This window comes from Scyliorhinus torazame, chromosome 5 (assembly GCF_047496885.1).
Source record: "Scyliorhinus torazame isolate Kashiwa2021f chromosome 5, sScyTor2.1, whole genome shotgun sequence".
NCBI lineage: Eukaryota > Metazoa > Chordata > Chondrichthyes > Carcharhiniformes > Scyliorhinidae > Scyliorhinus > Scyliorhinus torazame.
Genome location: NC_092711.1, coordinates 130,932,250 through 130,947,549, shown reverse-complemented (window position 1 = coordinate 130,947,549; position 15,300 = coordinate 130,932,250). Strand labels below are relative to the sequence as shown.

General features: G+C 46.8%; 1 protein-coding gene across 1 annotated transcript in view; it reads left to right on the top strand.

The window, feature by feature from the left end:
* Positions 1-1,827: 1,827 nt before the first annotated feature.
* The window catches only part of LOC140419766 (uncharacterized), a 38,748-nt gene continuing 25,275 nt past the window's right edge, over positions 1,828-15,300 (top strand). Inside the window, exon 1 of the mRNA XM_072503753.1 lies at positions 1,828-7,270. Within this exon, the coding sequence (XP_072359854.1) occupies positions 6,516-7,270 (755 nt within the window). The 5' untranslated portion in view covers positions 1,828-6,515. The remainder of the gene's footprint in view (positions 7,271-15,300) is intronic.

Sequence of the window (15,300 nt, the reverse complement as noted above, 5' to 3'; positions counted from 1 at the left end):
TGAGAGAGTGTGTGTGTGAGAGGGAGAGAGAGTGTTTGAGGGGGAGAGAGAGTGTGTGAGGGGGGAGAGTGTGTGTGTGAGGGGGAGAGAGAGGGTGTGTGTGAGGGGGAGAGAGAGTGTGTGTGTAAGGGGGAGAGAGTGTGTGTGTGACGGGGAGAGAGTGTGTGTGTGAGGGGGAGAGAGAGTGTATGTGTGTGAGGGGGAGAGAGAGAGTATGTGTGTGAGGGGGAGAGAGAGAGTGTGTGAGGGGGTGAGAGAGAGTGTGTGTGAGGGGGAGAGCCAGGGTTTGTGAGGGGGAGAGAGAGAGTGTGTGTGAGGGGGAGAGAGAGTGTGTGTGAGGGGGGAGAGAGAGAGTGTGTGTGAAGGGGGAGAGAGAGAGTGTGTGTGAGGGGGAGAGAGTGTGTGTGTGGGGTGAGAGAGGGTGTGTGTGAGGGGGGAGAGAGAGAGTGTTTGTGAGGGGGGGGAGAGAGAGAGGGTGTGTGTGGGGGATGAGAGAATGTGTGTGAGGTGGAGAGAGAGAGTGTGTGTGAGCGGGAGAGAATGTGTGTGAGGGGGAGAGAAAGAGAGAGTGTGAGGGGGAGAGAGAGTATGTGTGAGGCGGAGAGAGTGTGTGAGGGGGAGAGAGAGTGTGAGAGAGAGAGTGTGTGTGAGGGGGAGAGTGCGTGGGAGGGGGGAGAGAGTGTGTGTGTGTGTGGGGGGGGGGGGGGGAGAGAGAGTGTGTGTTAGTGGGAGAGAGTGTATGTGAGGGGGAGAGAGAGGGTGTGTGAGGGGGAGTGAGAAAGTGTGTGAGTGAGGTGGAGAGTGTGTGTGAAAGGGAGAGAGAGTGTATGTGAGGGGGAGAGCGAGTGTGTGTGTGAGGGGGAGTGAGAGAGTGTGTATGAGGGGGGAGAGAGAGAGTGTGTGAGAGGGACAGAGAGTGTGTGTGAGGGGGAGAGAGTGTGTGTGTGAGGGGGAGAGAGTGTGTGTGAGGGGGAGAGAGTGTGTGAGGAAGCGAGGTGTGTGTGAAGGAGAGAGTGTGTGTGTGAGGGGGAGAGTGTGTGAGGGGGAGAGAGTGTGTGTGAGAGGAAGCGAGAAGGTGAGTGTGAGGGGGGGGGGAGAGAGAGAGTGTGTGTGAGGGGGAGAGGGAGAGTGTGAGGGAGAGAGAGTGTGTGTAAGGGGGAGAGAGAGAGTATGTGTGAAGGGGAGAGTGTGTGTGTATAAGGGGGAGAGTGTATGCGAAAAAAAAGTGATGCCGAGATTCTTGGAGATAAGAGACGTCTGGAGGGAGTGGGTTAATAATCCTGGGAAGCTGTGTTTTGCATGAACCGTGAGTGCAATCCCATATTATGAACAGTAAACAAATATATCACTGTTTTTTCATGAGATGATTTACCATGACCACGTGTTGTAAAATACTGTGCATGCACGGCTATGTGTATGTACTCATACTGCTGGCTGCCCATGTCCAATTGATATCTTATCAGTGCAATGTGCTCCTGTATTTAATAAAGTGTCCGAATCTCTCATTGCGCTTCTTGGCCAGTGCCTTCCTTATCGATGGTTCTTCTGATTTGCAACCTGGGAAAAACAATATTCCTGGTTTGATTTGCTCTCTGTGGTGGCTGGTCTCCCCTGACTTCCCCGCGCTGCAGAAAGCCCCCTGTCAGTCAGTGGAGGAGGCCAGTGCGCAGGCGCAGCGTGGTCGTGTGCTCTGAGCATGCTCAGTGTCAGTCATGGTGAGAGAGTGAGGAGGAGCGGACGGTCCGGGAGGAGATTGTGGGCACAGGGTAGGAATGGAAACCACGGCTGCACTGCAAACGTCATCAACTTCTGCGGTAGGCCCGAGGCCCCGAATAAGAGGCCGCAGGCCAAGTGTTTGCACCGCCCGCGGTGACGGGCCCGGGGGGAGCGGGCTCACTGGCCGCCATCTTGCGAGTGGGAGTCGGGGCGGATGGGGGAGACGGTGACAGGCCCGGGTTACCCAGGCAACCGGCCGCCGCCATCTTGCGAGTGGGAGTCGGGGCGACGGTGACAGGCCCGGGTTACCCAGGCAACCGGCCGCCGCCATCTTGCGAGTGGGAGTCGGGGAGACGGTGACAGGCCAGGGTTACCCAGGCAACCGGCCGCCATCTTGGGCAGGGCTCAGGTCTTTAATGTTATCATATTCGGCGTTGAGGTCCCGGGTTCGATGCCGGCCCTGGGTCACTGTCCGGGGGGTTCGCCCCCACAACCCAAAAGATGTGCAGGTAGGCTGGATTGGCCACGCTAATTTGCCCCTTAATTGGAAAAAATGAATTGAGCACTCTAAAATTTCAAATTTTAAAAAAGTTTTTACAAAGAACTAATAATCTTTGTTATTGTCACAAGTAGGCTTATATTAACACCGCAGTGAAGTTACTGTGAAGGTGGCGCAGTGGGTTAGCACTGCGGCCTCACGGTGCCGAGGTCCCAGGTTCGATCCCGGGTCACTGTCCGTGTGAAGTTTGCACGTTCTCCCCGTGTTTGCGTGGGTCTCGCCCCCACAACCCAAAGATGTGCAGGGTAGGGGGATTGTCCACGCTAAATTGTCCCTGAATTAGTAAAAATGAATTGGCTACTCTGAAATTTCAAAAAATGAGGTTACTGTGAAAAGCCCCTAATCATCACACTCCATCTCCTGTTCGGGTACTCAGAGAGCGAATTCAGAATGTCCAATTCACCTGACAGCGCGTCTTTCAGGACTTGTGGGAGGAAACCGGAGCACCCGGAGAAAACACAGACAGGCACGGGGAGAACGTGCAGACTCCACACAGACAGTGACCCAAGCCGGGATCGGACCTGGGACACTGTGAAACAACAGTGCTAACCACTGTGCTACAATGCTGCCCATCAGAGACTGAGATTGACACATTTGGGGAAAGAATATTCCAGAGAAACTAGAATTGTCTACTCTGAATTTCTATCCTGTACTTACAGTGCGCATTCTTTTCAAATCATTTTCCAGGGGATTAGGGGAGGATTTACAGACAGAAAATCAAATCAAACATCATGTCAAAATCTGACAGATTCATCAGTACCTGAATATCTTTGTTGAATGTGGAAGGAGAAATGTTTGTTCTGTCGGTGGGAAAAGATTTCAAACATCAGTGTGCCTGGAAAAACCTTGAGGGACACACACACACCCGAGTGAGAGTGTTCCAGTGAACTGACTGTGGAAAGAGTTACACAGCCTGAAAAAACATCACAGTGACGATAAATTGTATAAATGTTCAGTGTGTGGATGAGGCTTCAAAATGGAGAAACACAGGGACACAGACATCGCAGAGAAACCATGGAAATGTGTGGACTGTGGTAAACGATTTAATTACCCATCCCTGCTGGAAATTCACTGATGCAGTCGCATTGGACTGAACGCCATGGAGAAACTTGAAATGTGAAGATTGTGGTAAAGAATTCTATTATCCATCTCAGCTGGAAAACCATCGTCGAAGCCACACTTGCGAGAGGCCTTTCATCTGCTCTGTGGGTGGGAATGGATTTATTCAGACCTGCCTCATGTCACACCAGCGACTTCACACTGGGGAGAAGCCATTCACCTGCTCCAAATGTGATAAGGGATTCACTCGTGCATCTGGCCTTTGGCTACACCAGCGAATTCGCACTGAGAAGAAGCCATTCAGCTGCACCTCCTGTGGACAGAGATTCAGGAGTTCATCCAGTGTCATTGAACACCAGCGTGTTCACACCGGGGAGGAGCCTTTTGCCTGCTCCACGTGTGGGAAGGGATTCACTGTGTCATCCACCTTACTGACACATCAGCGGGTTCACATTGGTGGGAGGCCATTCAGCTGCACCACCTGTGCAAAGAGGTTCAAATGTTTACCTGACCTCAGTGCACACAAACAAGTTCACACTGGGGAGAGACCATTCACCTGCTCTGTGTGTGGGAAGGGATTCACTCAGTCCTCCATCCTACTGGCACAACAGCACACTCACACAGGGGAGAATCCATTCACCTGCTTTGTGTGTGGAAAGGGATTCACTCAGTCCTCCATCCTACTGGCACAACAGTACACTCACACAAGGGAGAAGCCATTCACCTGCTCTGTGTGTGGAAAGGGATTCATTCAGTCATCTAACCTGTCACATCAGCGGGTTGGTAAATGTCTGCAGGAGTTCAATCCTGATGTTAATCATGTCTAGGATTGACAGTCTGACAATATTTAGTTTGTGTTTGCCGATGGCAACAATCACTATTATTGACAGAAATGTTATACTCTGGATGTGTTGCTGATTTTCAGCCTCTCATGTCTCTTTTTCAAAACAGTGTCTGTGATTTTTTTTTGCCATTAATTCAAGAACTCAAACCAGGCACAATTTTAGAAGACAACTTTGAACTGTTCATTCAATCCTCAATTGATCTTTGGTACAAAATCTACAATTCAGTTTCTGAAATCCACTGATTAACATCTCCTATTAGTAGGTGCTTATGAATCGTTCCTAATAATTCTCACTGACTTGCATATTCTTCACAGTAATACCCGCATTATGAAAATTAATTATTAAGGAACAGGAAACAAAATAGTGAAATACAGACACATCAATAAAAGCTTTGTCAATGAAATTTGACATTGATGAAGTTCGGAAGTCGCTGAGTTGAATCATTTCTAACACAGCAGCAACAACATTTGGTAAAGGTGGAACCCACAACAAAGACTGGTTTGAGACCTACTCAGCAGTGATGACATCTGTCATTGATGCAAAAAGAAAAGCCGACCTGATGTACAACAGAAACCCAACAGCTAGAACACAGCATCATATGACAATAACACAGTCATGAAAGGACAGGGAGATACTGCAAGTAAACACTGGACCAACTTATGTCAAGGAATCCAAACTGCCTGTGACAATGGAAATCTCTGCTGTGTATGAAGGGATCAAGAGTGTGCTTGGTCCTCCCATCAGTAAAGTTGACCCCTTGAAATAACTGACAGAAGTAAACAGATGTCCCGCAGGGTTGAACACGACTGTGAGCTGTACTGGGAGACGGACATATTAGAGTCTCTGTTTTACTCTCCTGCAGCTTTCTGTAATGGTTCACTCAAGGAAGCTCAAAGTCCATTGATTATTCAATAAGCAGAAAGGGGCCTAGTAAGGATCAAATCTCAGTGGAGCTGCTCAAGCACCAAAAGATCCATCAACTGCCACACCTTCATGGCCACTTCCCTCTGTTGCAAAGACTGATGAATTGTCTCTACCATTCCTGTAAAACCTGTTCTCACCTCAATACACGTGTAGGGAAAGCAGCTCCCCCTTTGGCCGACTACCGAATCGTACATGAAATAACATCAGGCTGATTTTCAGCACCAAGATACAGGTTTCAGCACCTTGTTGTCTTGTCTGTGAAACATGAACAAGTTACAACGATCAAGACACGAAGGTCAGCAACTTTCATCCTCACCGTTTGCAGCACATTCTGGCCATCTCATGGAAGCACAGAGTCGTCAGTGTGACAGTTCTCTGAAAGATAAATATCCCAAGAAGGTGAGATCTCATCAAGCAGAGGTGATTTCGCTGGCTCAGGTACATTCACAAGATGGAAGATGGTCACTACAGCTGCTCAGCACAGGAGCCAACACCAAAACCAACAACTACACCTGAGAACCACTTCATATGTAACACTTATGGCAGAAACTGGCTTTCACAGATTGGTCTCTTCAGCCATCAGTAAAAGTGAACAATATGAAGCTCCACAAGCCCGCCCGCAATCCCTCGCCCGCCCTGCCCCATCTCCAAGGGCAATTAGGAATGGTCAATAAATGCTGACCAAGCCAGCAATGTCCACATCTCATGAAATAATTTTTTTTAAGTGTCTGCAGGTCACCTGTTTGCAGCTCTGGGTTTTTGATTCACCTGCGCACATCTTGCTCGAATCAACAAAGAGTGGGCGGGACTTAAGGGTCCCAGTGACCAGGAGAGAAAATTATATTCTTGATTTTATTCTCCCAATGCACAGAGGGGCTGGAGAACTGAACCCAGGTGTAGGAGATGGAGGGAGGAAGCTAGGAGTGAAGAAATAAATGGTGGAGATGGTGAGGTGGGTTTGGATTTCAGCCCAAGATGGGGGGAGAGCGTGCGGGATGGGGAAGCTAGAATTGTCTCTTCAGAATTTCTATCCTGCATTTACAGAGAATATTTTAAAATCCCTTTACAGGTATTACAAGAGAAGATTTGGAGATGCAAGATTCAAATCAAGCATCTTGTTTTGAGTCACTTGATTATTCATCAACCTTTGAATGTGGAAGAGAGAAATGTTTGTTCTGTCTGTGGGAAATGATTTCAAACATCCGTGTGATTGGAAAAACACCGAGACACACACAACACACACCCGAGTGAGAGTGTTCCAGTGAACTGACTGTGGAAAGAGGTTTCACTAGTTACACAGCCTGAAAAAACATCACACCATTCACAGCGGGGAGAAACCATACACGGGTTCTGTTTGGGGATAGGACTTCAACTGATCATCCAACCTGGAGAAACATGAGGAGACCGGGACCATGGAGAAACCATGGAAGTGTAAGGACTGTGGTAAAGGATTTAAGTCTTCATTCCGGCTGGAAATCCATCGACGCATTCACACTGGGGAGAAGCCATTCATCTGTTCTGTGTGTGGGAAAGGATTTACCAAGACAACCTACCTGATGTTACACCAGAGAATTCACACTGAGGAGAAGCCGTTCAGCTGCACTTACTGTGGGAAGAGGTTCAACAGTACATCCACCCTCGCAACACACCAGCGAATTCACACTGGGGAGAAGCCGTTCACCTGCTCTGTGTGTGGTGAGAGATTCACTCGGTCATCTGGCCTTTGGACACATCAGAGAATTCACACTGAGGAGAAACCGTTCAGCTGCACTTCCTGTGGAAAGAGTTTTGGGCAGTCATCCACCCTCACTGCTCACCAACGCACTCACACCGGGGAGAGGCCGTTCACCTGCTCCGTGTGTGGGAAGAAATTCTCTCAGTCATTCGATCTGGTGAGACACCAGCGACTTCACACTGGGGAGAGACCATTCACCTGCTCGGTGTGTGGGAAGGGATTCGCTCGGTTATTTACACTCCAGTTACACCACCGGATTCACACTGAGGAGAATCCATTCAGCTGTACTACCTGTGGAAAGAGTTTCAGGCAGTCATCCAACCTTCTGACTCACCAACGCACTCACACTGGGGAGAGACCATTCACCTGCTCCTTGTGTGGAAAGACATTCACAAGATCCTCCAGCCTGCTGAGACACCAGCAACTTCACAAGTGACAGGGATTGGATTCTACCGTTATCGCTTCTGTTAATCACACCCAAGATTGACAGTCTGACAACAGCTGGCTTGATTCTGCTGATGTTAACGTTCCCAGTACTGGCTGCAGCTTCATATTCTGGCGATGTCACTGATTTTTGGGACTGGAGTGTCCCTTTTTAAAAGCACCAACTCTGATCTTTCTCCTTAATTCAAGCACTCCCAACAGGAGCGGCACGGTGGCACAGCACTGCTGCCTCACAGAGCCAGGGACCCGGGTTCAATTCCCACTTTGGGCAACTGTTTCTGTGGAGTTTACATGTTCTCCCCATGCCTGCGCAGGCTTCCTCCAGGTCCTCCGGTTTCCTCCCACAGTCCAAACATGTGCAGGTTAGGTGGGTTTATAGGGAGAGGGCGGGGGATTGGGCATAGGTAGGGTGCTCTTTCAGAGGGTCGGTGCAGACTTGATGTGCCGAATGGCCTCCTTCTGCACTGTGGGTATTCTATGTGCTCTATGAGCCCCTATATAGTCAAATAATAAATTTTTAATTTCAATTGATCTTTGATGCAAAATCTACAATTCAGAATCTGAAGATTCCGCTGATTAACATCCCAAGTGAGAAAGTGCTGATTAATCCTTGTATGACAATTCTCACTGATGTACACATTCTTCACAATGACACCTCCATTATGAAATTAAATTATCAAGGAATATGAAACAAAATAGTAAAATAGTTTCAGGCACATCAATAAAAGTTTCAACAATCAACATTGATATTGATGAAGTTTGGAAGTTGCTGAGTTGAATCATTTCAGACACAGAGCAGCAACATTTGGTAAAGGTGGAACCCACAACAAAGACTGGTTTGAGAGCCTCTCAGCAGAGTTGACATCTGTCATTGAAGCAAAAAGCAAAGCCGGCCTGATGTACAACATAAACCCAACACCGAGAACACTGCATCATGTGAAAGTAGCCAAGACAGTTGTGTAAAAGACAGGGAGATACAACACTGGATCAGCCAACGTCAGCAATTCCAAACTACCTGTGACAGTGGGCGGCACGGTAGCACAGTGGTTAACACTGTTGCTTCACAATGCCAGGGTTCATGGTTCGATTCCCGTCTGTGCGGAGTCTGCACATTCTCCCCGTCTCTGCGTGGGTTTACTCCGGGTGCGCCGGTTTCCTCCCACATGTCCCGAACCACGTGCTTGTTAGGTGAATTAGACATTCTGAATCCCCCCTCAGTGTTCCCGAACAGGCGCCGGAGTGTGACGACTAGGGGATTTTCACAGTAACTTCATTGTAATGTTAATGTAAGCCTACTTGTGACAATAATAAAGATTATTATTATTAAATTCCTGTGCTGTGTATGCTGGAATCAAGACGGCACTTTGTCCTTCAGTCATCAAAGATCCCCCCCTGAAATCGGCAGATGGTGAAGTTCTCACCGACAGAAGTAAATATGTCTCACTGGGTTGAACACGAGTGTGAGATGGACATCTCCCAGCCTCTGTTTGACTCTCCAGCAGCTTCCTGTCGTAATGAGTTGGACAAGGAACCCTCATCATTTGAGCTGGAAAAGGCCATTGATTGCTGAGCAAGCAGAAAGGCACCCGGAAAGGATGGAATTCCAGCTGAGCTGCTCACACACAGAAAGTCCTATCGTTCCCACCTATGTCTCTGTTGGGAGGAAGGAGTCATTCTACATGTGTGATGCAAACACCATCACAATACGTAAAAAACAGCGGTGACAGGAGATTGCAGCGACTACAGGGACATTTCGCTCTTTAGCATCACTGATGATCTTCACTGGGGTCATGTTTCAAAAATGTCCATCTACTTGCAGACTGAGTGTATCCAGAAGCACAGTGCGGTTTCTGTGCTGACAGATCTACAGTGAACATGATCTTCTCCACACACCAGCTACAAGAGAACTGAACAATTGGCATTTTATCGAAAGCGTCTGTACTGAGAAAAGTGAAATTCTATAATTACTGAGTGAAAATAAACCTTTCAGTGTGAATCATAATTTACCTCAACAATTAGGGGAGGCAATGGTGTAGTGGTATTGTCACTGGACTAATAATCCAGAGACCCAGAATAATGGACCCGGGTTCGAATCCCAACAGGGCAGATGGTGAAATCTGAATTAAATAAAAATGTGATAAAAATCTGGAATTAAACATCAAACAATAACCATGTAACCATTGTTGATTGTTGTAAATACCCTTCTCTTTTTAGGGAAGGAATTCTGCCACCCTTATCTGATCTGGCGTACATGTGATGTACAATAATGTTGTTGACTCTTAAATGTGAACCTAGCAAACCACTCAGTTCAAGGGGGATTAGTGATCGGCAATAAAAGCTGGCCCAGCCAGCGACACACATCCCCATAACAAATTAAAAAGACACCAAAATGTTGGATTCCCTGAAGATAAACTTCAGTCTCAAAGAAGGTCGAAGTTTACCTGTGAAAGGTAACTATCTTGGTTTATTTTTCTTTAGATTCATTCGTCATTTGGAAAGGTGGTTGAAGGAGAATGGAAAAAAACTAACCATTGAAGTCATACAGTGCAGGAGGCCATTCAACCCATCGAGTCTGCACTGACCCTCTGAAAGAGCACCCTCCCTCAGCCGACTCCTCCGCCATATATTCCCATAGCCCCATCAAACCTGCACATCGTTTGGACCCATTGGGGCAATTTAGCATGGCCAGTCCACCTAACCTGCATATCTTTGGACTGTTGGAGGAACCAGAGCTCCTGGAGGAAACCCACGCAGATACGGGGAGATTGTGAAAACTCCACACAGGCAGTCACTCAAAGCCAGAATTGAACCCGAAACCCTGGCTCTGTGAGGCAGCAGCTAACCATTGTGCCATTCTGCCCCCCACCCCCCCCCCCCCCCCCCCCCCCCCCAATTGGGCGAAGAAAAAAAGAATAGCAGAAGAATTGGAGAACCAAAGTTTAAAATGGTGTTTGGTTCATCTTTGATCTGAAAAGAAAGGATACATAAAGTCAACACAATTGGGAATCTTTGCTCCAACTCCTTTGTAAACAAGCAGAGCAGTTAACCCTTTCCACTGACAAGACACATTGTTTGAGAGGGGGAGATATGAGAGTTATCTCCAAACTGATTGCAAATACCTGTGCCTCTGATGTAAAAACTCCCCATTGTGTGAATATTGAATTGGACAGCAAAGTCTCTCCGGGTTCCTGAATGAGAGAGAACGGTGATTGATGGAATGACCCACTTAGACTAAAAGATGGAGGAAATCACACCACCAAATGGGAATTGGGATAACTCACCCTGGGTATAGTTCATGGAATACATCAATTTGATATCCTTGTCCATTCTAGTGAAAGTCAGGAAAGTGTAGATGAGACAAGTAAACTAATAGCTTCCTCTAGGGTGCACAGTGGTTAGCACTGCTACCTCACAGCTCCAGGAACCCGGGTTCGAATCTGACCTCGGGTGACGGTGCAGTTTACACATTCTCCCATGTGTGAACTACACATGTAGTTCATAGTTAAATTGGCTTTAAAACAATCAGGATAGAATTACGGAAGCACGGTGGCATAGTGGTTAACAGAGTTGCTTCACAGCTCCAGGGTCCCAGGTTCAATTCCCGGCTTGGGTCACTGTCTGTGCGGAGTCTGCACGTTCTCCCCATGTCTGCGTGGGTTTACTCCGGTTTCATCCCACAGTCCAAAGATGTGCAGGTTTGGTGGATTGGCCATGCTAAATTGCCCTTAGTGTCCAAAAATAAAAAAGACTGGGTGGGGTTACGGGGAGGGTGGGGGTGTGGGCTTGGGTAGAGTGCTCTTTCCTGGAACCTGGGACCCTGAAGCTGTGAAGCAATTGTGCTATCCACAATGCAACCTGCTGCCCTATATCAAAGGGCTCGTCCGGGATTTGAACCCGGGACCTCACATTTTCGTGCAGCACAAACCCCGAAGCGAGAATCTTACCCCTAGACCAATGAACCGGTTCACGCCACTCCATCCCGCCGGGACCCCCCGCCCCGTCATGTAGGGGAGAATCCCGGCCCATATGTATTTACGACATGCCAATAATACAGAATTGTGTGATAGTCTGGAAGTGGGAGGATGAATCAAAGTCGATAGCTTTAGTCTCTCAGTTCTGGTATGTAATCAAGAAATGAGATCTGACCCATATGTAACCCAACTGTCTGAGTGAAGGTTAAACAGGATGTCTGAAGGGCAGCACGGCAGGACAGTGGTTAGCACTGCTGCTTCACGGCACCGAGGTCCCAGGTTCGACCCCGGCCCCAGGTCACTGTCCTTGTGGAGTTTGCACATTCTCCCCGTGTTTACGTGGGTTTCGCCCCCACAACCCAAAGATGTGCAGGGTAGCATTGGCCACGCTAAATTGCCTGTTAATTGGAAAAAATGAATTGGGTAGTCTAAAAAAAATACAGGATGTCCGAGCAAGTGATGAGCCACAAAACGACTAAAGATTTTTTATTGAAAAATAAGGGAATTCCTTGAACATCTGAGCCTTGTTAATAGACAATTCAATAAGGTATATAAATGGGATTACAAGAGGGAAAATCACATCAGACAAGGAACAGCTCAAGTTGATCCATGCTGGCTTCGGCAAAACAATTTGACTCAAGGCGACTGAGAAAGGAAGAAAGTGCCACCTTTTTGTATTTATTCTTGGTGGGAGGTCTTGGGTTTGTGTTGCTGATTCTTCTGATTTGTGTGTTGCTGATCATTCCAGTAGCTTTAGTACGTTATCTGTGATATGTAATCAAGAAATTAGGTAAACAAGCTCATAGCTTAGAAATAGCTTGGTTAGCCAAAAATCTGTTGCGAAAAATCAAAGGATATTCCCTTTTCAAGATTGGGAGATCCGTAAGAAATCATTCTCCCAAAATCTTTAAAATGTTAAGAAAGTTGTTTTAATATCATAGGGATAACCATTAATCTCTTCCTCTCACCTTGTTGAATAAATATTCCTTGGTTAATAAACACAGGACAGTGTAGGCCTGTTATTTCTGCCAAGGACATGTCTCCGGAACAGAACCTGAAACAAGACAAATTTGATGGGTTGGAGGGATCTCCTAACCCACGTGTAAACCAACTGTCTGAGGAAAGGTCAAACAGTGTTTCTGAGCAAGCCATGAGAAACAAACTTCATGGACTTCTGAAAGAAGTAGGATGGATTGATTACCTTGATTATCTGCCCCTTGCGAATGGGCAACAGAATAAGTGATTGAAACCCCCCCCCCCCCCCAGAAATAAGGTACATAAATGGGCTTTTGAGATGGAAAATCACTTCAGATGGGAAAGAGCTTCTCAAAGAGATTCATGTTGGCTTCAGCTGAACACTCTGGCTCAAGACAATTAAGGAAAAACAACTGCCAAGTCCAGCTGTGGAGATCAGCTTCATCAACAAGGCTCCAATCTCGGACCATTAATCCATTCCGAGGAGACTGTCACCTCCAGCCACAGAGATCAGCACCCCCTGACCCGGGACCAGTAAACCATTAGGGTAATTTGGACATTCTGAATTCTCCCTCTGTGTACCCGAACAGGCGCCAGAATGTGGCGACTAGGGGCTTTTCACAGTAACTTCATTGCAGTGTTAATGTAAGCCTACTTATGACAATAAAGATTATTATTATTCTGAGGAGACGTGTCACCTCCAGCCACCGAGATCAGCATCCTCCTGCTTCTGCCCATCCATTTGTCCAATCTGGGACCAGTAAGCCATTTTCTCCTGTGTTATGACCACAGCAGATGTTATTCCCTGAGCAAGCCAAATCCCAAAGGGAAATCTGACTGACTGGTCATAACCCTTTTTATTGTATTCTGGAAATAAGGAGAAACCTACTGAACCCAGCAGCATAGAATTCCAGTGACACTTTTGGGAGTTTAAAAATTAGATTTATTAACAAGGATAAAAGAAAACTTAAGCATATAAGATTACAGTTACACAGTAAAAATAGTACTTAATAAAACTTAAGCATATAAGATTACAGTTACACAGTAAAAATAGTCAAACAAAACATCCCTCACAAAAAAACACTTGCTCACCACCCAGAAGTAAACACTTTCTTAGCAACGCTTCCTTCTGTATTGTATCTCCAAAAAATTCCAATAATATTATCCAAGGCAAAACTGCTGTCATTTTAGTACAGGTATGTATACCAGACTACTTCTCACTCATTCAATGCTGCTGTGGAAATCTAAGAATACGCAGAAACCAGACTGCTTCATAAACCAAAGACTTTTCCTTTTTGATTGGATGGCTGATTCAAACGTCGCACCTTCTCACAGCACAGAGCGGTTCCCACTTCCCCACACAAGTGAACACAGCTCAGTTTAACTTCTTTCATCAAATATTCTTTCTCCCTTTCATCTTCAGTTCTATTGTCCTCAGAACCGCTTTCAACTTAACCTTTCCAAAATATAAACATCTTTCATGATTTTCCTATTCCTATTGTCTTCCCTTTCGGCTTCAATAAAATTTAATAACCTTCCCTTTTTTATTTTCAAAACCCTTGCGAGCTGTAAAAGCCCTTCACTCCTCTTTGAAATTGAACTTAAAAGTCAAATCCCTGTCTATCCCCTACTGCAAAGTTCTAAACTTTACTTATTTTCATATAAATCCACTTCACCACAGCTTCAGACAAATGAATATATTTAGCACCTCTATCTCGGATTTCTCAACTCTCCGAGACCAGTTGTCTCCATTCACCTTTCCCCAGCTTATTTTAATAATTTACACAGCCATACATCCTTATTTGTAGAATAACATATTGCCCAAAAATATAAAATAAAACATCCATCCTCATACCTGTTACAGGTTGTATGTATTTGCTGCCTATTTAAGTTATGTATCATATCTAAATGATGCTTCTTAATTAAATGTTTTAAAATCACCAATTACTTTGACCCCCTTTTTGGGTAATTTGTGACTCCTGGACTAAAATCTTCCACTTGTCAATGAGAATAACGGACGGTCTGAGAACTGAAATAAGCCAGAGCAATGAGGTGTTAGTTGTGGCTCAGTGGTCACATTCTTATCCCTTAATTCAGGAGGTTGTGGGTTCAAATCCACCTCCAGAAACATGAGAAATGTTTCAAATCCAGGTTGACAGTCTGATGCAGTCCTGAGCGAGCACTGCACTGTCAGAGGTCCCGTCATCCAGATCAGACCACTATGGCCACATCTACCCCCAGTTGGGTGTAAACGTTCCCATGATGTTATTCGAAAGAGCAGGGGAGTTTTCCCTGGTTTACTGCTTAATATTTGTCCCTCAACAAACATCACTGGACTTCCGGTTGCGGTGATGCACTGTTAAGCCGCACATTTCGGCAGCTCCCGTTCTAACGGACTTTTGGGCTCTTATCGGGAGCCCCAACGGATATTTTTTTCGGCCTAACCCAGTGTGGGGTGACGAAGGAAGGAGTCCCCCCCCCCGGGTGTGTATGGAAAGGAGCGGCGGTAGTGGCCAGATTGCGAAGGATCCTTTGGAGCAGCGGCAGAGAAGAGAAGGGAGAAGCAAGATGGCGGTGGATGGAGCCCAGATGGTATGGGGCCCGGACCAGCAGGAGTTTCTGAAGGAAACACAAAAGGTCAAGGCGATGGAGCTCCGTGGAGTGAAGGCAAAGGCAGCCGAGAATGAAGATGAGATACAGGGCCTGGTGGTAAAAACGGAGACACACGAGGCACTACACAAGAGGTGCATAGAAAGGCTGGAAGCCCTGGAGAACAGCTCGAGGAGGAAAAACTTGCGGATTCTAGATCTCCCCGAAGGAGCAGAGGGAGCTGATGTGGGGGCTTACGTGAGCACGATGCTCCGCACGCTAATGGGAGCTGAGGCCCCAACGGGCCCCCTGGAAGTGGAGGGAGCGTACCAGGTCTTCGTGAGAAGACCAAAGGCAGGTGAAACACCAAGAGCAGCAGTGGTGAAGTTCCATCGCTACACGGACAGAGAGATGGTCCTGAGCTGGGCCAAGAAGGCACGGAGTAGCAAATGGGAGAATGCGGTGATACGTGTGTATCAGGAC